Genomic DNA, 24,399 nt, shown 5'->3' with positions numbered 1-24,399 from the left:
TTTCACATGTTGAAAGTTTTCTCAAATTCCCTATGGTTAAAGAGTAATTTGAAAAAACATAAAATTTCGTAAATCGAACAGTTGAGTTCGCTTTTTCGATGTCATTTCTAAACGGCTAATTCAATGGAGGTATATGATACGGCGTTGGAAAGCTTATGAAAATGCGCTACTTTTTCATCTTGAAAGTTTTTTTCTAATTTTGAATGGTTTAAGAGTAATTTAGATAATGGTCCAAGTCCTACCGAGTTCGTATTTTCGAACTAATTTTTTAACCGTTTGTCCGGATGCAGGAAATGATATGGCGTTGGAAAGCTTGAACAAATGCGAAACTTTTTGGTATGTATTGTTTCTCCCAATTCTTTACGGTTTAACTCAGTTTCGAAAATGGCAAAAAACGTATTTTCGCCGTAATTTCTACGAACTTTATCGGAATGGGGCAAATAATATACCGCTGAAAAGCTACGGAAAATACGAAAAAATTTCATGTTGATGGTTTTGTCTGATTCCTAGCCGTTTTCAAGTAATTTCGAAAACGGCGGGATCATGCGTTCTGCCTTTATCGCGAAACAGATTTTTTGAAAATGCACCGCGTGAAGAATCTGAACTTCTCGACGCGTGTACCTGAACTTCTCTCTGTTTTTCACGTGATTTTTTTGCTCGTAGGTCTCCATCCACTGCTCGTAACTCTCCATCCACTCACCGGAATTGAGCAAGCTATATACCAGTGGAAAGCTGATGTAAGCACATAACTTTCCCGTGTTGATCGTTTTTTCATACTCGCGATGATTTTAAAAGTTTTTCATCTGAAATTTATTCAGCGTAGTAGTTGAACTTCATGCTATTTTTACGTTGAACTTCTGTGACGTATTTTCGTTTGTAATTTTCTTATCCATTCGTTAGGGTTACACAAATGATATTCTTGTTGTACAAACCTCTCTCACAATAATTTTTTTAACTTTCTCCGACGGAGTACTTGAACTTATAACGACAACAAATTTAGCCTTTGCATTTTTATTTTTTTTAATACAAAATGCACACCGTGTAGAACGTGAACTTCTGGCAGTAATCAACCTGAACTTCTCTCGGTTACGTGAAAATATCTAAGTTTTTTTATAAATATTAATCTGATTTTCTTAATCCTTTTTTATGAAATTTTGAAGCGCTCTATTTTTAAAAGTTGAACTTCTTGTTATTTTATTTTTGAAATTCGTGTTTCCATTCTTTAATAATGAAGAAAATCTGAGTTTTCTATAATCATCGAACTTCTCCATCTTTTTAATATGGACTTCCTGGTTTTATTTCTCAATCTTTTTTTATCAATTTTTGAAGCGCTCTATTTTAAAAGTTGAACCTCTTGTTATTTAATTTTTGAACTTCTTGTTTCCAGTCTTTAATAACAAGGAAAACCTGAGTTTTCTATAATCACCGAACTTCTCCATCTTTTTAATATGGATTTCCTGGTTTATTTCTTAATCTTTTTTATGAACTTCTCGGTGTTTTCAATTTGGACTTCTTGTTGTTATTCATTTGTAAACCAAAAAAATCCTAGTTTTGTGATAAACATCGTACAACTTCTTGGTTATTTCGAACTAAACTTCTTGGTTATTTAAATTTGAACTTCTAGAGTTTTTATTTATAAATGGTGAAAATCCTTCTTTATTGAATTTTGAACCGGCCCACTATTTATATTTGAACTTGTATAGTTTTTTATTTAGAAAATTGTGAAAATCTTTTTTATGAATTTTAAAGTGCTCTATTTTTTTGTTTGAACTTCTCACTTTTCATTATTTTAGTAATAGAAAAACTCGGATTTATTTTAAACATCAAACTACTCTCTTATTTTTATATGAACTTCTCAACTTTTTTATTTTGAACTTTTGTTTATTTTATTTTTCGAAATGGGGGAAATAAAACCGATATAGTTTTCCCTATAAGGAATTTCGCGAGTTTATTCTTAAGTTGAACATGTATTTTTTTTTCTTTTTCTTATATATCTAGGTTTTCCATATAACTTTTGTTCATGAAATTCCTTTTTCTTTTCAAGAGAGGGGTTCTATTATTTTAGAAAAGAGGTGGGAGGCAAGTAGTAGGAAATTTTGGATTTATTTTAATATTTTTTAGCTTCCATATTTTGAACAATTTGAACTTGTCATAATTTTTCCTACGAACATTATTGGATATGTGTTTTTTTGGTTTTATGAACACAATTATATTTTCGAGCCATACAGGACAAAATAACTAACTGAATAATGGGGAGAGATAGCAATGTGAAGCATCGTATGTGCCGAAATGTTGTTTCCCTTGCTGGTGAAACCTTGGCCAATGCTAAAGTTGATCTTGGAGAACACACACAAATAGACATACACACATATGTGGAGAGAGAAATAATATGTGCACACACTTAGTAATACATGAACCTTCCTGGAACTAATACATGAACTTCTTTGTACAGACTTCTTTGACACGTTCAAATGCACATCTGTTCCAAAACAAAAGCTTAGGAGAATAAAATCGGGCAAAAACTTGGAAACATGAATGCACATATAAGGGGGTGGGCAAAACAATAAACTACGTGTATACGGCAATGGAAAACTGCAGCTAACTAGCATAAGAGATTGAGGAGGTTCTCATTTGTGTCACATATGGCCAATTGATGGCCTCGTAGTTCAAGATGGTTGTAGGTTGAGGTACTAGTAAGGATGAAAGAACGAACCTAGGCAAACAAGTGTATATGTAGCATGTTCTTTTTCTTGGACAGACCAAACATAATCAAGTTACATCACAATCAGCAGCTGATTGCACCTCTCGCACCAGTTGTACCATCACATGTGACCTTGCCACATCCATGGAGAAGAAGACTGTCATTTGTACTGCTCCTGGTGTCGTTTACACTAGCTTTCACTTTTGCCTGCACGATGCGCCCCTCTGAACTCATTGTGTGGTAGCAACAACACCCAAAAAACAAGGAATAACCTATCTGAATCTTAACCCCAATACTGTCTGAACTTCAGTCCCCCTCAAACTGATGTGTCCGCCATTTCAGAGTAGGGATGAGCTGCGTTCTCTTGGTGTGCTGCTGCAATTCCTCCGTGGAGATGGATCTTCAGCGACTTGAGCACAACATCATGAACTTCAGCGTGGAGTGAGCTTGCCGTGACAAGAGGAGAGGCACGACAGGGCTGGGCCAAGCCGGTGTCTTCGGCGGAGGACCACGGCCGCGCGATAGCTAGTTGGGTGCAGGGACTCTGTGGCTACACGTAGATGGACGACGACGGTCGGAGAGCGGGAAATTGGGCGGCCAAAATAGTGTGGGCTGGAGCATGCGACCGCGGCGGCACACGAGTGGCGGAGGCGGTGCCGACCTCGACGGAGCGGATGGCTGCACCACTCCGTCGTCCCCTGCAGTTTTGCCTGTGGTCGAACGCACGTGATGAAGGTCGGGGCGGCACCCCATGAAGGTCAGGTAGGGGCGCATGGAGACCAATGGCAGCGAATGTGCAGAGGATTGCCGGGGGAGACGCACGACTGCTGCCAGGAAGGGAGCCACAACGGCTGCTGCCGTGGAGGTCGGCCGCACCGGGCGCTAGCGCGAACGTGACGTGGGAAGGTGGTGGGATCGGGATGTTTCGTCGGTGGCACGTGGTCGTGAGGCAACAGAGGGTGGATGCGTGCACGCAGGATCCATGGCGGCCATGAGCCGCGGCCGGATGCGTACGCGCGGGATCCGGGGTGGCCGGATCCGCGAGCGGTGGCGCGTGGTTGGCCGGAACCCTGGAGGACAGGTCCTCGCGGCGGCGCGCGGGGAGCATCCGGGGAGAAGAGGTCCTGGCGGAGGCGCGTGTGTAGAAGGGCGGTGATGGCCGGCACGGTGGTGGAGGTGCGATATGGACGCGGAGGCGAGCTGCGCCGCTAGTGGTGGTGGCACGCATGGCCAGAAGATGGGGTGGGGGCGAGGCGGCGCGGCGTGCCGGACAGATCCGGGGGTGGGGGCGGTGCGACGGCTGGATCCGGGGGCGGCATGGCGCGGTGGCCGGGGAAGGGGTTGAGGCAGCGCGCGGTGAGCTCATGGCAGCGGCTCAATCGGTGGAGAGGAATAAAAGTGTGAAGGTTGGGGGAGGAGTGGGTGGGATCTGATTCGGGTGTTTTTATCTCAGGAACGTCTGATTGCCTCTATACTATATAGGGGCGCTCTGATCTAAATAACTATTCTAACCCCAGAATTAAAATAGTGCTACTATATATATATATACATACATATATATATATATATATATATATATATATATATATTAGGGAACGTAGCATAAATTTAAAATTTTCCTACGTGTCACCAAGATCTATCTATGAAGTCATCTAGCAACGAGGGAGGAGTGGATCTACATACCTTGTAGATCGCGCGCGGAAGCGTTCAAGAGAACGGGGTTGATGGAGTCGTACTCGTCGTGATCCAAATCACTGATGATCCTAGCGTCGAACGGACGGCACCTCCGCGTTCAACACACGTACGGAGTAGCGACGTCTCCTCCTTGATTCAGCAAGGGGGGAGGAGAGGTTGATGGAGATCCAGTACCACGACGGCGTGGTGGTGAAAGTAGCGGGATTCCAACAGGGCTTCGCCAAGCGCTGCGGGAGGAGGGAGATGTGTCATGGGAGGGAGAGGGAGGCGCCAAGGCTTAGGTATGGTTGTCCTCCCTTCCCCCCACTATATATAGGGCCAAGGGAGAGGGGGGGCGCAGCCTTGGCCCTTCCTCCAAGGAAGGGTGCGGCCAGGGAGGAGTCCATCCTCCCCAAGGCACCTCGGAGGTGCCTTCCCCCTTTAGGACTCTTCCTTTCCTTATCTCTTGGCGCATGGGCCTCTTGGGGCTGGTGCCCTTGGCCCATACAGGCCAAGGCGCACACCCCTACAGCCCATGTGGCCCCCCGGGGTAGGTGGCCCCACCCGGTGGACCACCGGAACCCTTCTGGTGGTCCCGGTACAATACCGGTGACCCCGAAACTTGTCCCGATGACCGAAATAGCACTTTCTATATATAATTCTTTACCTCCGGACCATTTCGGAACTCCTCGTGACGTCTGGGATCTCATTCGAGACTCCGAACAACTTTCGGGTTACCGCATACTAATATCTCTATAACCATAGCGTCCACCGAACCTTAAGTGTGTAGACCCTACGGGTTCAGGAGACATGCAGACATGACCGAGATGACTCTCCGGTCAATAACCAACAGCGGGATCTGGATACCCATGTTGGCTCCCACATGTTCCACGATGATCTCATCGGATGAACCACGATGTCAAGGACTTAATCAATCCCGTATACAATTCCCTTTGTCTATCGGTACGATACTTGTCCGAGATTCGATCGTCGGTATCCCGATACCTTGTTCAATCTCGTTACCGGCAAGTCTCTTTACTCGTTCCGTAACACATCATCCCATGATCAACTCCTTGATCACATTGTGCACATTATGATGATGTCCTACCGAGTGGGCCCAAAGATACCTCTCCGTTTACACGGAGTGACAAATCCTAGTCTACGTTTCGTGCCAACCCAACAGACACTTTCGGAGATACCCGTAGTGCACCTTTATAGTCACCCAGTTACGTTGTGACGTTTGGCACACCCAAAGCACTCCTACGGTATCCGGGAGTTGCACAATCTCATGGTCTAAGGAAATGATACTTGACATTAGAAAAGCTTTAGCATGCGAACTACATGATCTTGTGCTAGGCTTAGGATTGGGTCTTTGTCCATCACATCATTCTCCTAATGATGTGATCCCATTATCAATGACATCCAATGTCCATGGTCAGGAAACCGTAACCATCTATTGATCAACGAGCTAGTCAACTAGAGGCTTACTAGGGACATGGTGGTGTCTATGTATCCACACATGTATCTGAGTTTCCTATCAATATAATTCTAGCATGGATAATAAACGATTATCATGAACAAGGAAATATAATAATAACTAATTTATTATTGCCTCTAGGGCATATTTCCAACAGTCTCCCACTTGCACTAGAGTCAATAATCTAGTTCATATCGATATGTGATTAACACTCAAGGTCACATCCCCATGTGACTAACACCCAAAGAGTTTACTAGAGTCAATAATGTAGTTCACATTACCATGTGATTAACACTCGATGAGTTCTGGGTTTGATCATGTTATGCTTGTGAGAGATGTTATAGTTAACGGGTCTGAATCTTTCAGATCCGTATGTACTTCGCAAATTTCTATGTCATCTTGTAGATGCAACTACTACGCTACATTTGGAGCTATTCCAAATAACTGTTCTACTATACGAATCCAGTTTACTACTCAGAATAATCTGGATTAGTGTCAAAGTTTGCATCGGCGTAACCCTTTATGACGAACTCTTTTACCACCTCCATAATCGAGAAAATTCCTTAGTCCACTAGTTACTAAGGATAACTTTGACCGCTGTCTTGTGATCCATTCTTGGATCACTCTTGTACCCCTTGACTGACTCATGGCAAGGCACATTTCAGGTGCGGTACACAGCATAGCATACTGTAGGGCCTATGTCTTAAGCATAGGGGACGACCTTCGTCCTTTCTCTCTATTCTGCCGTGGTCGAGCTTTAAGTCTTAACTTCATACCTTACAACTCAGGCAAGAACTCCTTCTTTGACTGATCCATCTTGAACACCTTCAAGATCATGTCAAGGTATGTGCTCATTTGAAAGCACCATTAAGCGTTTTGATCTATCCTTATAGATCTTGATGCTCAATATTCAAGTAGCTTAATCCAAGATTTTCATTGAAAAACACTTTCCAAATAACCCTATATGCTTTCCAGAAATTCTACGTCATTTCTGATCAGCAATATATCAACATATATTTATCAGAAATTCTATAGTGCTCCCACTCACTTCTTTGGAAATACAAGTTTCTCATAAACTTTATATAAACCCAAAACTTTGATCATCTTATCAAAGCATACATTCCAACTCCGAGATGCTTACTCCAGTCCTTAGAAGGATTGCTGGAGCTTTGCATACTTATTAGCATCTTTCAGGATTGACAAAACCTTCCAGTTGTATCACATACAACCTTTCCTCAAGAAAATCGTCGAGGAAACAATGTTTTGACATCCTATCTGCAAGATTTCATAAATAATGCAGTAATCGCTAATATAATTCCAACAGACTCTTAGCATCGCTACGAGTGAGAAAGTCTCATCGTAGTCAACTCCTTGAACTTGTCAGAGAACATCTTAACGACAAGTCGAGCTTTCTTAATGGTGATACCTACCATCATTGTCTGTCTTCCTTTTAAAAATCCATATGTACCTAACAGCCTTACGACCATCAAGTAGCTCTTCCAAAGTCTACACTTTGTTTTCATATATGGATCCTCTCTCGGATTATATGGCCTCGAGCCATTTTGGAATCCAGGCCCACCATCGCTTCTCCATAGCTCGTAGGTTCATTGTTTTCTAGCAACATGACTTCCAAGACAGGATTACGTACCATTTTGAAGTAGTACGCATCCTTGTCATCCCACGAGGTTTGGTAGTGACTTGATCTGAAGTTTCATGATCACCATCATAAGCTTCCACTTCAATTGGTGTAGGTGCCACAGGAACAACTCCTGTGCCCTGCCACACACTAGTTGAAGAGACGGTTCAATAACCTCATCAAGTCTCCACCATCCTCCCACTCAATTCTTTCGAGAGAAACTTTTCCTCGAGAAAGGACCCTGATTCTAGAAACAATCCCTTATTGCTTTCGGATCTGAGACAGGAGGTATACCCAACTGTTTTGGGTGTCCTATGAAGATGCATTTATCCGCTTTGGGTTCGAGCTTATCAGCCTGAAACTTTTTCACATAAGCGTCGCAGCCCCAAACTTTTAAGAAATGATAGCTTAGGTTTCTCTAAACCATAGTTCATACGGTGTCATCTCATCGGAATTACGTGGTGCCCTATTTAAAGTGAATGTGGTTGTCTCTAATGCCTAACCCATAAACTATCGTGGTAATTCGATAAGAGACATCATGGTATGCATCATATCCAATAGGGTGCAGTTATGATGTTCGGACACACCATCACACTATGGTGTTCCAGGCTGTATTAGTTGTGAAACAATTTCCACAATGTCTTAATTCTGTGCCAAACTCGTAATTCAGATATTCATCTCTATGATCATATCATAGATATTTTATCCTCCTGTCACGACGATCTTTCAACTTCACCCTGAAATTACTTGAACCTTTCAATAATTCAGACTCGTGATTCATCAAGTAAATATACTCAACATCTACTCAAATCATCTGTGAAGTAAGAACATAATGATATCCACTACATGCCTCAGCACTCATTGGATTGCACACATCAAAATGTATTACTTCCAACAAGTTGCTTTCTAGTACCATTTTACTGAAAACGAGGCTTTCAGTCATCTTGCCCATGTGGTATTATTTGCATGTCTCAAGTGATTCAAAATCAAGTGAGTCCAAACGGTCCATTTGCATGGAGTTTCTTCATGCATATACACCAATAGACATGGTTCGCATGTCTCAAACCTTTCAAAACAAGTGAGCCCAAAGATCCATCAACATGGAGCTTCTTCATGCGTTTTATACCGATATGACTTACGTGGCAGTGCCACAAGTAGGTGGTACTATCATTACTATCTTTTGGCATGAACATGTGTATCACTATGATCGAATTCAATGAACCATTCATTTTAGGTGCAAGACCATTGAAGGTATTATTCAAATAAACAGAGTAACCGTTATTCTCCTTAAATGAATAACCGTATTGCGATAGACATAATCCAATCATGTCTATGCTCAACGCAAACACCAATCTCGATGGTAGAGGGAGCGTACGATATCTGATCAACCTTGGAAATACTTCCAACACATATCGTCATCTCACCTTTAGCTAGTCTCCGTTTATTCCGTAGCTTTTATTTCGAGTTACTAACACTTAGCAACCGAACCGGTATCTAATACCCTGGTGCTACTAGGAGTACTAGTAAAGTACACATTAACACAATGTATATCCAATATACTTCTATCGACCTTGCCAGCCTTCTCATCTACCAAGTATCTAGGGTAATTCTGCTCCAGTGGCTGTTCCCCTTATTACAGAAGCACTTAGTCTCGGGTTTGGGTTCAACCTTGGGTTTCTTCACTAGAGCAGCAGCTGATTTGCCGTTTCATGAAGTATCCCTTCTTGCCCTTGCCCTTCTTGAAACTAGTGGTTTCACCAACCATCAACAACTGATGCTCCTTCTTGATTTCTACTTTTGTGGTGTCAAACATCGCGAATATCTCAAGGATCATCATATATGTCCCTGATATATTATAGTTCATCACGAAGCTCTAGCAGCTTGGTGGTAATGACTTCGGAGAAACATCACTATCTCATCTGGAAGATCAACTCCCACTCGATTCAAATGATTGTTGTACTCAGATAATCTGAGCACAAGCTCAACAATTGAGCTTTTCTCCCTTAGTTTGTAGGCTAAGAAAATCGTCAAAGGTCTTATACCTCTTGACGTGGGCACGAGCCTGAAATCCCAATTTCAATCCTTGGAACATCTCATATGTTCTGCGATGTTTCAAAAACGTCTTTGATGCCTCAATTCTAAACCATTTAGCATTACGCACTGAACTATCATGTAGTCATCAAAACGTGTATGTCAGATGTTCGAGGTTCAGCACACTGAGCGGTGCATTAAGGACATAAGCCTTCTATGAAGCAATGAGGACAAACCTTAGTTTATGGACCTAGTCCGCATAATTACTACTATCAACTTTCAACTAAATTTTCTCTAGGAACATATCTAAACAATAGAACTGAAGCGCGAGCTACGACATAATTTGCGAAGACCTTTTGACTATGTTCAGGATAATTAAGTTCATCTTGTGAACTCCCACTCAGATAGACATCCCTCTAGTCATCTAAGTGATTACATGATCCGAGTCAACTAGGCCGTGTCCGATCATCACGTGAGACGGACTAGTCATCATCGGTGAACATCTTCATGTTGATCGTATCTACCATACGACTCATGCTCGACCTTTCGGTCTCTTGTGTTCCGAGGCTATGTCTGTACATGCTAGGCTCGTCAAGTCAACCTAAGTGTTTCGCGTGTGTAAATCTGTCTTACACCCGTTGTATGTGAACGTTAGAATCTAACACCCGATCATCACGTGGTGCTTCGAAACAACGAACTGTCGCAACGGTGCACAGTTAGGGGGAACACTTTCTTGAAATTATTATGAGGGATCATCTTATTTACTACCGTCGTTCTAAGTAAACAGGATGCATAAACATGATAAACATCACATGCAATCAAATAGTGACATGATATGGCCAATATCATTTTGCTCCTTTTGATCTGCATCTTCGGGGCTCCATGATCATCGTTGTCACCGGCATGACACCATGATCTCCATCATCGTGTCTTCTTGAAATTGCCTCGCCAACTATTACTTCTACTACTACAGCTAACGGTTAGCAATAAAGTAAAGTAATTACATGACGTTTATGTTGACACGCAGGTCATAAATAAATTAAGACAACTCCTATGGCTCCTGCCGGTTGTCATACTCATCGACATGCAAGTCATGATTCCTATTACAAGAACATGATCAATCTCATACATCACATATATCATTCATCACATCCTTTTGGCCATATCACATCACAAGGCATACCCTGCAAAAACAAGTTAGACGTCGTCTAATTGTTGTTTGCATGTTTTACGTGGTTGCTATGGGTTTCTAGCAAGAACGTTTCTTACCTACGCAAAACCACAACGTGATATGCCAATTGCTATTTACCCTTCATAAGGACCCTTTTCATCGAATCCGATCCGACTAAAGTGGGAGAGACAGACACCCGCTAGCCACCTTATGCAACTAGTGCATGTCAGTCGGTGGAACCAGTCTCACGTAAGAGTACGTGTAAGGTCGGTCCGGGCCGCTTCATCCCACAATGCCGCCGAATCAAGATTGGACTAGTAACGGTAAGCATATTGAACAAAATCAACGCCCACAACTACTTTGTGTTCTACTCGTGCATAGAAACTACGCATAGACCTAGCTCATGATGCCACTGTTGGGGAACGTAGCATAAATTCAAAATTTTCCTACGTGTCACCAAGATCTATCTATGGAGTCATCTAGCAACGAGGGAGGAGTGGATCTACATACCCTTGTAGACCGCGCGCGGAAGCGTTCAAGAGAACGGGGTTGATGGAGTCGTACTCGTCGTGATCCAAATCACCGATGATCCTAGCGCCGAACGGACGGCACCTCCGCGTTCAACACACGTACGGAGCAGCGACGTCTCCTCCTTCTTGATCCAGCAAGGGGGGAGGAGAGGTTGATGGAGATCCAGCACCACGACGGCGTGGTGGTGGAAGTAGCGGGATTCCAACAGGGCTTCGCCAAGCGCTGCGGGAGGAGGGAGATGTGTCATGGGAGGGAGAGGGAGGCGCCAGGGCTTAGGTATGGTTGTCCTCCCTTCCCCCCACTATATATAGTGCCAAGGGAGAGGGGGGGGGGGGCGCAGCCTTGGCCCTTCCTTCAAGGAAGGGTGCGGCCAGGGAGGAGTCCATCCTCCCCAAGGCACCTCGGAGGTGTCTTCCCCCTTTAGGACTCTTCCTTTCCTTATCTCTTGGCGCATGGGCCTCTTGGGGCTGGTGCCCTTGGCCCATACAGGCCAAGGCGCACACCCCTACAGCCCATGTGGCCCCCCGAGGTAGGTGGCCCCACCCGATGGACCACCGGGACCCTTCCGGTGGTCCCGGTACAATACCGGTGACCCCGAAACTTGTCCCGATGACCGAAATAGCACTTCCTATATATAATTCTTTACCTCCGGACCATTCCGGAACTCCTCGTGACGTCCGGGATCTCATCCGGGACTCCGAACAACTTTCGGGTTACCGCATACTAATATCTCTATAACCCTAGCGTCACCGAACCTTAAGTGTGTAGACCCTACGGGTTCGGGAGACATGCAGACATGACCGAGATGACTCTCCGGTCAATAACCAACAGCGGGATCTGAATACCCATGTTGGCTCCCACATGTTTCACGATGATCTCATCGGATGAACCACGATGTCAAGGGCTTAATCAATCCCGTATACAATTCCCTTTGTCTATCGGTACGATACTTGCCCGAGATTCGATCATCGGTATCCCGATACCTTGTTCAATCTCGTTACCGGCAAGTCTCTTTACTCGTTCCGTAACACATCATCCCGTGATCAACTCCTTGATCACATTGTGCACATTATGATGATGTCCTACCGAGTGGCCCAAAGATACCTCTCCGTTTACACGGAGTGACAAATCCTAGTCTCGATTCGTGCCAACCCAACAGACACTTTCGGAGATACCCGTAGTGCACCTTTATAGTCACCCAGTTACGTTGTGACGTTTGGCACACCCAAAGCACTCCTACGATATCCGGGAGTTGCACAATCTCATAGTCTAAGGAAATGATACTTGACATTAGAAAAGCTTTAGCATACGAACTACATGATCTTGTGCTAGGCTTAGGATTGGGTCTTTGTCCATCACATCATTCTCCTAATGATGTGATCCCGTTATCAATGACATCCAATGTCCATGGTCAGGAAACCGTAACCATCTATTGATCAACGAGCTAGTCAACTAGAGGCTTACTAGGGACATGGTGTTGTCTATGTATCCACACATGTATCTGAGTTTCCTATCAATACAATTCTAGCATGGATAATAAACGATTATCATGAACAAGGAAATATAATAATAACTAATTTATTATTGCCTCTAGGGCATATTTCCAACAATATATATATATATATATATATATGACAGGGTTATTCTGTTACCAATAGAATAATATTCTGTTACCATCGGTCCCTATAAAGTCGTGACGCGCAGACCACAAAACTCCCTAGCCCGCCCCAACCTAACCCGCCTCCTACCCACACGCTGCCGCCGGCCGTCCGCCCGCCCCACCCTACCCACGCGCTGCTGCTGCCGTCCGACCGCCCCACCCTACCCACGCGCCTCCGTCGCGAACCCCACCACATCCCTCAATCGCACACCGACGCCCTCTCCCTCCGCTCCGGCCGCCGCCTTCTCCCCGTGCTCCGGCTTGCAACAACGGCCTTCTCTCTCTCCCAGCGCTCCGGCCTTCTCTCTCCCAGCGCTCCGGCCTTCTCTCTCCCGCGCTCCGGCCCTCTCTCTCCTAGCACTCCGGCCCTCTCCCTTCCCGCGCTCCGGCCTCCTCCCTCTCCCGAGCTCCGGCCTCCTCCCTCTCCCGAGCTCCGGCCTCCTCCCTCCCCGCGCTCCAGCGTCCTCCCTCCCCGCGCTCCCGCCTCCTCGCACTCCTCGGTCTATTCGCCTTGCTCCTGTGGTCCGGTCGCCTTCGTCACCGCGCTCCATCCGCCTTTCTCCTCGAGGTTCGGCCGCCTCCCCCTTTCCCCGAGGCCCCACGGCTGCGTCGCCGCCGCCCAACCGATCGGTCCACAAGCTAGGGATCTGGGCCGCCCTCCTCGCCGTGGTGGCCCTGCTGGCCGTTGGTGACAGAAGCGGGGTGGAGGTTTTTAAAGCTTGTCTGGTATATTTTCTTTCTGCCCTGCAGCAGTTCTTCAGTGCGCATAAAAGAAGACCAGCAGTTCAATTACTAAAAATACTAAATTCATTTTTCAGTTCAGTTCAATTGATAAATTTAGATCGGTCCAAATCCTTGTTATAGTTTCTGTTCAAATTCTTATTACGCAGTGCCTGCATGCTGATCCATCTACAAGTAGACAACAATTGCAGGACCTGCGCACAACACTCGGTAAGATAGCATTTCTTCTATCCCAGTTTTATGAAGGCCAGCAAAAGCTCATCAATCCCCAAAAAAAATCACATTTTAGGTGCTTGCCGACGCTAGCCTTGAGTTGTAAGCGAATACTGTAACTACATCAACTACAAAAATTGCAGCGAGCATGGGTGTAGAAACTTCGAGTACGGCACCCTGCTTCAGCTCCGCATCAGGCAGAAGTGCCGCATGGAGCAGCTGCCTTCTGCTCCCATACATGTCGACGCTTTAGATTTCTATATATGAATATAAATGTATGTGTAGTCTCCATAGTAAGAAAAATGCAGACTTGTTCAGTCACGTGATGTGTAGTTGCTGTTTGGAATTCATGCATGTTCTGGTTCATGCTGAAATTATGTCGTGAAAAGAAGTCATCCCATCTACTTTCATGATGGGCAACCACTTTATTTGAGTGGATAGCTCTGAGTTCTGACTTGCATTCATAGTTCTAAGTTCTGTAGTTCTTCAATTTCTTAGTCGTACAGTGGTATGATCCCCTTAACTCATGGCTCCTTTCTTTCCATGTTACTGGTGAGTCATCGTTTGCATTTGCCAGTGCCACTAGTAGTACATAATTTGCAATGTCGTTCTACTTCATAACTAAGACATAAAAAGTTGAGATTCAGAAGACACGTTCGGCCAGAGCTGAAGGGAAAAGGCATGTCGATGGTGTTCTATCTTCTATCCTATATCTATCTTGGTTTCTCTTTGTATAATTACTTTGTAATTATTTCAATTTTGTTTAAGTCCTTTCTCTGATATATCTGTTGTAAATTGTAGGTACCGAGGCAAAATTCATAGTTGTAGTTGTCTGCAATTTACTATGGCAAAAGGTCAGAAGATTGTCCTTCCAGCGTGTCGTGGCCACCTCCCCATAGCACCGCCTCCATCCAGCGCGCCGCCCCGCTTCCCCACAGCGTGCCGCCGCAGGCGTAACCCTACATCGCACATTGAGAAATGGTGGCGCGCGGGGTGTGAGGCGGCGTCTCCCCACCATTTTTGTAGGTTGCCACAAAAACAAGATGCACAAGTTCATCTTTTGTATGCTTTTCAGTACATCTACTTCCCAATGGTGAGTCCGATTTCCTTTGTGTTTCCATCTTCATGTAGCACAAACAATTGCTTGTGGTTATGCTTGAGAATGAGTACCGTACTGTCAATTGGTTAACCAATTTTATAATGAAGATGTGCTGTTTGAGGTTGTTTGAAATAAACTATGCAAAAATTGAAAGTGTCAAAGTCCACCTTGCAAAACAACATCAGTTATCTTCAATTCAAGTACATAAGAAAACATAAGCCCACTCTATAAAAACAACAATAGATGTAGGAAGTTCAGTTTGGCTATATGCGATTGGTAATGCATATGTGTTCTTTTGTGGTGGAGATTTCGGGAGTAAACTATGCAAACAATTTAAAAGTACTAAGTCCAACATGCAAACCAGTAGCAGTTCTATAAGTGCAACATGCATCAAATTCAGAAAATAGCAAACCTGGCTTGAAACAAATTCACATCTGGTTGTTTAGTTCATAGCTCATCGTTTCTAATATAAGCCAATGCTTCTATTATAATATAGTTGTTTATTCTGTAGCTCACTTTTTCTAATATAATGTTAAAAGTCCACTAGATGAAAATTTCTCTGTTTTAGCTATATCAGTACTAGTGCTCATCGGTACAACAAAGTAGCAGTAATGATCAGTACAACTTAGAAAGTACTAGTCGATACCGATTTGCAGCAGTGTAGTTTGTACCGATTTTAAAGATGGCTCTGTATAGTATTGGTCAGTCATTTCGTTAAACTGCCTCGGTTGGCAGCCTGAACAAACTGGGCGTGGTGGCTGTGAACGGCCCCGGACTAGAGCAGAGGGCGTTCAGGACCTGCGTAATGGCCGGGTGGCTGTGAATGACCATGCAGGCTCCGTGCTCCATCTCCTGGGTAACGGCGACGATGCCCAAGCCTAACAACAACAACAATGCGTTGGGAGATGGCGTTTACCTGTGCGGCAGCAAGGATGATAGTGATGACACCTATAGAATTGTTTCCTGTGTTGCTACATTATCAGTCCAAAGGGTGGTGAAGATGCAGTCCTCGCGCGAGCCACCGCCGGCCACCTTCCTCCGGTGAGCAACCGCCGGCCGCCTTCCTCGCGCGAGCCTTCGCCGTCTGCCTTCCTCCGGCGAGCAACCGTCGGCCGCCTTCCTCCGGCGAGCCACCACCGGCCGCCTTCCTATGCCGCGTCTGCCTTTGCGCGCTGCGCTGTGTCTCCACTACCGCCTCTGGTCACGCACCGCCCCGTTCATGGCTAGCTTGTGTATGGAACCTGCAAGTTCAACATTTGCACTATATTCAGTTATTGTACTCCCCCCACACCATCCTCGGAACCCCTCACTCGCGCCACGGCTGCAGCTTCACTCCCGTGCGCCACCGTCGGCTGCCGTGCCATGGCCTGCGCTCAACGGCTGCGGGTGGAGCCGCTGGGTCGAGGAACTTTGCCTCGACAGCACAACATCACACTCTGCTATCGGTCGCGAGAAGAGCTGCGTGCAGGCCACCCCGTGTCCGCCCTCGATCCGTCTCAGTCATCTCCCTCTCATCCTCTCTCTCCAGTCTGCATTTATGTGTGCAGGGAGCGGGAGGAGATAGAGCAGGGGAGTGGGAGGCCCTTCCATGGCAAATTCGTTGGCATCTTCCATGGAGATTGCGACCTCTCTTGATTTTTGCTTGAGGATTTCTCCTCTGGATCTGTCCACTGTAGTTCCTGTATAGCGGTGTCCTTTTTTCTAGTGTTCCTCAATATTGATGCATGTGTTTAATAACCCACTCATACGAATTCTAAAAACAAGCTTCAGTACAAGAAAAATGGGTCGTTCAGTTCAATTCCTGTTGCTATCAAGCTTCAGTACAAATGATAAGAACTAAGAACTAGTTCTATTCCTGCTACTATCAAGCTGTTTGTTGATATGCTTACAAGAAATGAAATATCCTTTTTGATGTTTCTTTGTTGCCAAATAAAAAGCTAATATTTACGGACATGTGCAGTATAAACATTTGTTATGGAGTAGTACGCATTTTAAAACTTTTATATAATTGCAAAAAAACAGTATTCTCATTCCCAAAAACCTACAAAAAAACATCAGCTTATATTGATAGTTTTGGTTCTAGTCCTTATGGCCCGGTTCTAGTAACTGTGTCGCCCACTCGTTTTAGTTTTTTGTTATCTCTCCTGGATGCTTTTGAAGAGCTTCAATTGTTTTTAGTTCATCTTTTGAATTCTTTTCAGTACATCTACTTACCAATCATAAGTCCAGTTTCCTTTGTGTTTCCATGCTATTTCTATAGCACAACAGGTGTGTGTGGTTATGTTAATGATCGCATGTAACAAAGTTTATTTTGTAAGTTCAGAGAAGCAACGAGGTAAAAGCAAAACACTAAAACCATGCAATTCTTGTAAAGATATCTGAAAGTTCAACAATAAAAATTATATAAGTTTAGTCTCAAGTGGAGAGAAGTTGCTGCATCTCTGTCTGCCTGTGGATGCTCGTGTGCTATTGTTGCTTTCTCCCCTTCCTATACATGCTGCTACTCACCTTTTTATCTCTCTAATGCGTTGTGTTGCACTACTACAGCTCGATCCAGGAGGTGCTAGCTCATGCTGGCTGGAACTAGGATGCAAAAGGGTTGACGGATCCATGCCGCACAAGCACTGGTGCTCTACTTTCTTCTTACTTTGTGTTCTAATTTGCTTTCTTCTTATTTTCAGTTTGCGAGATACAGAAAAAAGTTTAAAACATGTTGTGCCTGGAGTTCATACTATTTGCTACCCCAGGATGTACGTCTATAGTTTCTCCCTCCAAATGTGTTGATCCATGTGGTTGTATTTTCTGTGTTTCTCCCTCCAAATGTATGCAAGTACAGAAGTTGCACACAAACCGAAGTTTGTTTTAGTGAGAAAAATGCATACTGTCTTCTATAACTCATTTCACTTCACGATTACTTCACCAGTTTGTTGTTTCCTATTTATCCTAATTCCTAAATGTTCTACTCAACTTCAGCGCCATGCTCAGTCCAACCACGTGGCTTCAGGGTGGCCGAGTTCGTCGCGACCATCAGTTCAGAGACCTGCGTCACTGCCCGTGTCGCTACCATGGCCACCTGTATCACTGCGTGATCGGTCAACAACCTCCTGCACAAGGAAAAGCAACAGGAGTAGAGGCATCTGAGATGCTCTTTTCTGGCGAGGTGGCTGATTATGGTTGTCAGTTTGTAATACTTTGGCCGCAGTGTACTTATGTATCTTTTTCTGGCCGGAGCATGATCTGAACTTATGTCAGTAAGAACTTTGATTGTGATGGTACTACAAACTCTATAAAAACACCAGCAATCCATTTTTACCGGTACTTACCTTTTATTCAATTCACATGGATTGTGCCCCTATTACCAATTGTGATACAAAAATGCACCATGCTCACTATTTTATTTTAGTTCGTCAGTTTGTAATACTTTAAAGAGAGGAGGTAAAAGTGAGCCCTTCGGTTTTGTATTATAAAAAGTGCTAATGTGAGAAACTTCAAAAACATCTTGTTTAATAAGTTCTGCTTGTTCCGTGTATAGTATTTATTGAGCTAAAATGGTATGGTTCATACATTCTCGTCCATCTCGTTGTAATCATCCTTGTTTTTGTGAGTTTCCTGATGCAACTTTTGTGGTCAGTCCAGATGGGAGAAGGTGATCCGTTCAAAGTGTAATTCGGTCACGTTGACGTCCAAGTTCTACAACTGATCCGTACAAACAAAAACGGTGGTCCATTCTACAAAGGAAAAATGTTTGAATTAAATATATTGATCAGTACAAGTTAAAAATGATGGTCCGTTCGGAATAAAAGAAATGACAGAAATTCAACTTGTTAAAGTTCAAGCAAAAAAGATACCCCATGCAATTCACATGGGAAAAGTACAAGTCGTAAAAAAAGAGAAGTCCGGAACATCATTGTAAAAAATGTTTAGTTCAAAAAACTATCATTCAGTTTGATGATACAAACCATGCAAATACAGGGACGACGATACAATAAACCGTTGAAAACTTACGAGCAAAAAAATTACCCAAAACAGAGCAAAGTCTATTTAGTGAAAACACGCTTAGTACAAACCCATGCAAATATCAGCTCAAGTACTTTTTTCGGAACCTTTCAAAATTACTCTCTGAAGTATACATCAGTACAAACACACACGTAGATCAGTACAAGTACTCTGTTTTTTCTGACGGAAAAACAGCATGATGGGTCTCATCGTAATCCAAATTACTCTTCAACGGTTGCAAATTTGAGAAAACGTTCAACATGATTAAGTTTCGTATTTTGGATATCTTTCCAACCGTATATTTTTTGCCTCATTTTGACAAACTTTTAGAAAAAATCACGTTCAAAATTAAATTTGACCGTATTTGAATTCATTTTTAAACCGTAAGGAATTAGAAAAACATTCCAATACGAAAACGTTGTGCATTTTCCATAGCTTTCCAATGCCGTATCATTTGCATCAATCCGACAAACCGTTTGCAAAAAATCGCGAAAATACGTTTCGCCCAGAATTTCACCGTTTTCCAAATTACTTTTAAATCGTATAGAATTAGAAAAAATAATAGATATATGGAAGATGCGGATTTTCACCAGCTTTCCAACGCCATCTTATTTGCTCAATTTCGACAAACAGTTTGAAAATTAAGTCCAAAATACGATTCACGTTTTTGATTTTGAAAAAAATGATTTTTTCAAAACTGCTCTTAAACTATAATGATTTTGCAAAAAAATTCTATATATTTGTAATGTAGACGTCAAGAGCTTTCCAACGATATGTTACACGCCCCATTTCGACGAAAAGACGAACAGTTCAACGAGATGAAAATCATCAGTACGATCGCCTGAACTCATCATTTCAAATAGGGTATTTGTTACGCGTAACAGAATAGCCCAGATATATGTGTGTGTGTGTGTGTGTGTATAGCAAAAAATTCCCATGCGTTGCAACGGGAGAAACAATCCACCCACATGACCATGTATTTGTGAATGCATGGCGCAGTACTGTATCAACTATGATGAAATCAAAAGCCAAAATGAGCAAAGCTAGAGGATTAACATACATCTCCAGTTACAAGATTGATTATGCAAAGCGAAAAAGGATAACAATGTATCAACAGACTTAGCTTGATGCCACATCAATTCACATGTTCAAAGTTTGATCCTCAAACGTACCAATCTTGAAAATATTTTGTTTTTGAATAAATATGAACCACGAAGGAAGCAAACATATAAAATAATGGTGGTGTTAATAGCAGAATGACCATTTTCTTAAACAAATTTTAGAATCAAAGATATTAGATGTGAAACTTCTGGCTTCTGAGATAATGGAACTGGGTCTTCTCATACTGCTCAAATACATCCTTACCTTCTCATTTAGGACCTAAATGCTCAAAGTAAGCAAAAAAGGAAGTCAAATTTGTGGTCCCTGAAAACATTTACAATGTAAACCAAAAATATGGTCTTCCCACGACTACCTTATCAGAGAACTTGTATATAATTGGAGGTTTGTCTAGAAGGCAATTAATTAAGTCTAACTGAAGGGTAGCGTTTTTATCATAAAAGTGTTTTTTCAGTCAGCAACTGATAAAAAATGCATCTTGTACTCCAAATGGTAGGTAAATGCTGCATTTTGGAGGAAACGACATTCCAAACATGTTAAGAAACATGAATATAAGCAAAAACCAGGAAATTATTAAAGATGATTTTACTCTTCTTGGAAGCAAGATAAGTTCGTTCGGATGTAGTCGACTTCATTTATTGTCCAACTCTATAGTGTTACTAACATGTCTACACTTTTAACTAAAATCCAAACTAAGTGGCAACTATTCTGTACCTTGCAGTTGTGTTTTCTGGAGCTCACTAATGACAAGGGAACAACACATGTGACAGAAGAAGGAGGGGGCAGGGAGTTTAGTATGTACATGATAAGCATTCGAAAAACAGTCTTTGATGTAAATACGCAAGAGATTGGAATCTACAATGTTTAAAGATGGTAATTCCAAAAGGAATAAGAATTCTCCTTGAGACCAGAAACATATGTGGAAAATGAGAACTACACAGATTTTCCATGGTCAACCATTGAGAAGTTTAACGCATGACAAAACGGCAGTGCATCTCGTCAGCTTGCTTCTTCGTAGTTCTACAACAGTACCTTGCTCTGAAGTGGATTTAGTTCCACTCGCTCCCTCCCGATCCTCCCGAGGAGAGGAGCTCCTCACGCGCAAGACCAGTGTCCTCGCACTGCTGCACCCGTGTTGCACCGTTCCTTCTTCCCGTCCTTCTTCTCCTACCTCTCCTCCTCCTTTGTCTCTCTTTTCTACCAGAAAAATCGAAGCCCCGCCATGACCTTGGAGCTCTCCCTGCTAGCCACAGAGGCCCGCCTCCACCTTCGTGTCGCCGCGCCAGATCCCTCCTTCTCCCACGCCCGCTGGATCTCGCCGGCGCCGTTCTGCATCGAGCAGAAACACAATAATTCTTCCAAACAGAAAAGGAAATCATGTGTAGACGCGGCGATTCAAATATGTTGTCTATGCGAACATTCAAAACCATCACATATCATGTATGGACGCAAGCAGGTAACAAAGAAGCCATTAGATTTCATTCGTAGGCCTAAAAGTGTGGAACATGCCAATGTGGCAAAGAAAAGGATCAAGAGCTGCTGCTTTCGATTGCTGCTGCCATGATTTCTCTTGTCGGTGTCGCCAGCGATTCCTTATCGGTGAGATATGCTCCAGCTTCTTCCTCTAGTAGTGTTGAAGCCAGTGTGACCGGACCCTGAAACATGAAGGACAGATCAAAATCAAGCATTTCGTCCAATGACTAATCAAAGTACAGAGTTCAGATTTCTCGATGAATTTGAGAAGAAAACGTGAGATCCAGACACATTTTTGCCAACCTGTAGGCCAAAAACCGATGAGCAGAGCATTTACCGGAGGATCTGAAGACGCGGTCCCCTGTTTCCTCTTTCTTTCCTCCCGGGAACTCAGCTATTCCAGTGGAACATATATAGACCAGCCGCCGCCATGATCAGCACCCCACAGACATTGAGAATCAAGCGCCAGAGCATCTACCAAACAGAATCGAAACAAATGGAACCGTACCTCCGGCATCCCGATGAGGCGCATCAGCTCTGCCACGACCCAGCGCTGCTCGTCCGCCCTGCACTCCCACTCCCGCATCTCCCGCCGCGGCGCCTCGTCCGCCTCCGCCAGCACCCTCTCCGTGACCTGCCTCGCGTCCCGCAGCCGGCCCCACCGCTCCCGCGCCTTCTCTAGCTCCTCTGCCAGCACAGCTCCTTCTCCCTCACCGCCGCCGCCGTGCTCTCCGCCTCGGCACGGCTGGCATAGGACCTCGCCGACGGCGGAGACGCAGCCGCCCGCGCCTACGCCTACGCCTTCAATTTGGCAAAGCCGATGGCGACTGACGGGGAGGCCGCCGCGTTGCTGTCCCTCGGCTAAAGTGGAATCCGCCGCGCGCCCCCGGACCAGGCCTCCGACACCATCGTACTGGAGGCGAGCGGGCAGAGGTGCGGCCGTGGCCGCGGGCGGGTTGAGGTCGGCGGCGGCTAGGGGGATTTGGTTCGGCTTGGCCAGGTCGAGGCGAGGAGGCGGATGTGTACATGTATTTTTTTGTCCTGCGAACCGTTTTTCGTCGCAGATTAAATTTAGTACCACCTCGGTTAGATTCAAACTGAAAGCGTAAAATCACAGGGAAAAAGCATATTGTGACGGTGAACCTACGGAGTCAATCCATGCTTTATTATTACTAGCAAAAATGCCCGTGCGTTGCAACGGGAGAAAAAATGTCACGACCCTAACTCAATAAGTATTCCCTCTCATCCCACACACGATCAAAAATTTATCCTCGACCAAAAATCTATCTTACTGGCCTGTTCATTTAATCAAATCGAGACTCATGCAAACTCGAGACTCTGAATATTCAGGATGCGGAATGGAGTGCAGAGTTGAAATCCTAGAATAGAAGTACAACTGTACATGAGGAGGGACATGAACAACCTCGTTCGCAGAATGGCCTTCATGGCGAACTGACCCAAAGATGATGATGTAGATCTTGAGGATGGTCGTCCATCGTAGGTCCAGTACTTCATCATCCACAACCGCCGCAAGCACTGGCCACACGCCCTACCGTGAAACGTTGCGCGCTACTGTTTGCCACGCTGCTAGCCCCATCGCCTCCAGCCACCATTGTTGTCGCCACCATCCGAAAAGCTTGATTTTGGCACTGCCCAGTTAATCATGCCCATACTGCAGCTCCCGGATCTTTGGGTCTGAATGTGATGGCGATATGCATCAAGGTGATCCCCTGCTTGTTGCTTTAGTGAACTCGGTAGGCTTGGCATAGGGGATGCAACTTATTGCCCAACCACATCTCATACTGGAAACATGATGAGCCCCAAATTATTTCTATCTCGAAATAGATATATCGATGCTAAACAGAACTCTGCGCATGGTTAAAACTGACAGACAACATCCTGTTCTGGCTGTACTTTTAAAATTGAATTCAGATTGACCAAAATAGGTACCATTTGAAAGCTTATGACAAAAGACTTCTACCTTTATTTTCAAAATACTAACTGCATCTATTGTGTGCGGTTTCTTCTAATCTACACATCAAACTATCATATTAGGTATTATATAGATGTTACATAAACTGGACTTGAACAAGTGAGAATTTTTTAAAAGTTTAAGACATACACATGATCCAAGTCAACCAGTCTAGGCATGGTAAAGTCTACAAAGATGATTCACTACCTTACTGTGTTATCAATTGATGAAAAATTGGCACAACTTCTAGGATAATCCTACTAGTACAACTGTAACAGTTACAATAATAATCTTGGTTTTTTCATTTCAATAAAACAACACAAACCATCATGAGGCCCCTATGGAATCAGCACAACCATGATTCTGATCTCTCTTTTTTTGCGTGGACCATGATTTTGATCTGCTATAAGATTTATCCTTAAGTTCATAGTATTCAGAGTTCAGACCTCATCAGTGGAAAAACTCCTAGCAAAGCCATGTATGCGTGAAAGAAACATCAATAGTTAGTATTATCTAGATAATCATGGGAAGAACATATAAAATTAATAAAGTCCTAAAGGAATAAATCAAGCATGGGAAATTTACATGGTTGCTAGCTAGCTAGCATGGGCTATTGGCCAATGAAACACGTACCAGAGGATCATTCAGGCATGATGTATGGTCGTTTCGTGCACATCTGGTTGGCTTGCTTCATCGTCGTTGCCGGCTACTACTTGTACATCTGGTCAGCTTGTTTCTTCGTACTTCTACAACAGTACCTTGCTCTAAAGTGGATTTGAATTTCATTCACTCCCTCCAGATCCTCCTGAGGAGAGGCGCTCCTCACGCGGGAGACCAGTGCCCTCGCACCGCTGCACCCTGCCGCACCCTTCCTTCTTCTCCCACCTCTCCTCCTCCCTGGATCC

The 24,399-nt window shown here is 44.0% G+C and overlaps 2 protein-coding genes across 2 annotated transcripts; one reads left to right on the top strand and one right to left on the bottom strand.

Annotated features, from left to right (window-relative positions):
• The first annotated feature begins 12,980 nt into the window (after window positions 1–12,980).
• On the top strand, window positions 12,981–18,292 carry LOC125512661 (uncharacterized). The gene is made up of 5 exons (XM_087528732.1): window positions 12,981–13,607; window positions 13,772–13,832; window positions 14,637–14,928; window positions 17,482–17,561; window positions 17,908–18,292. The coding sequence occupies exons 3-5, from the start codon at window positions 14,680–14,682 to the stop codon at window positions 18,173–18,175; spliced, it is 597 nt and encodes a 198-aa protein (XP_087384858.1). The 5' UTR covers window positions 12,981–13,607; window positions 13,772–13,832; window positions 14,637–14,679; the 3' UTR covers window positions 18,176–18,292.
• A 2,521-nt stretch (window positions 18,293–20,813) lies between these two features.
• LOC125516906 (uncharacterized) lies at window positions 20,814–22,968 on the bottom strand. Its single transcript, XM_087530754.1, has 4 exons — window positions 22,853–22,968; window positions 22,031–22,619; window positions 21,860–21,916; window positions 20,814–21,704 (listed from the first exon to the last, which is right to left on the bottom strand). The coding sequence occupies exons 1-4, from the start codon at window positions 22,966–22,968 to the stop codon at window positions 21,579–21,581; spliced, it is 888 nt and encodes a 295-aa protein (XP_087386880.1). The 3' UTR covers window positions 20,814–21,578.
• Between the last annotated feature and the right edge of the window lie 1,431 nt (window positions 22,969–24,399).

The sequence above is a fragment of the Triticum urartu genome, chromosome 6A, assembly GCF_056163025.1.
Source record: "Triticum urartu cultivar PI428250 chromosome 6A, HENAU_Tu73, whole genome shotgun sequence".
Classification (NCBI taxonomy): domain Eukaryota; kingdom Viridiplantae; phylum Streptophyta; class Magnoliopsida; order Poales; family Poaceae; genus Triticum; species Triticum urartu.
Note: the sequence above shows the minus strand (reverse complement) of the source record. Positions and strands in the feature narration are given on the sequence as shown.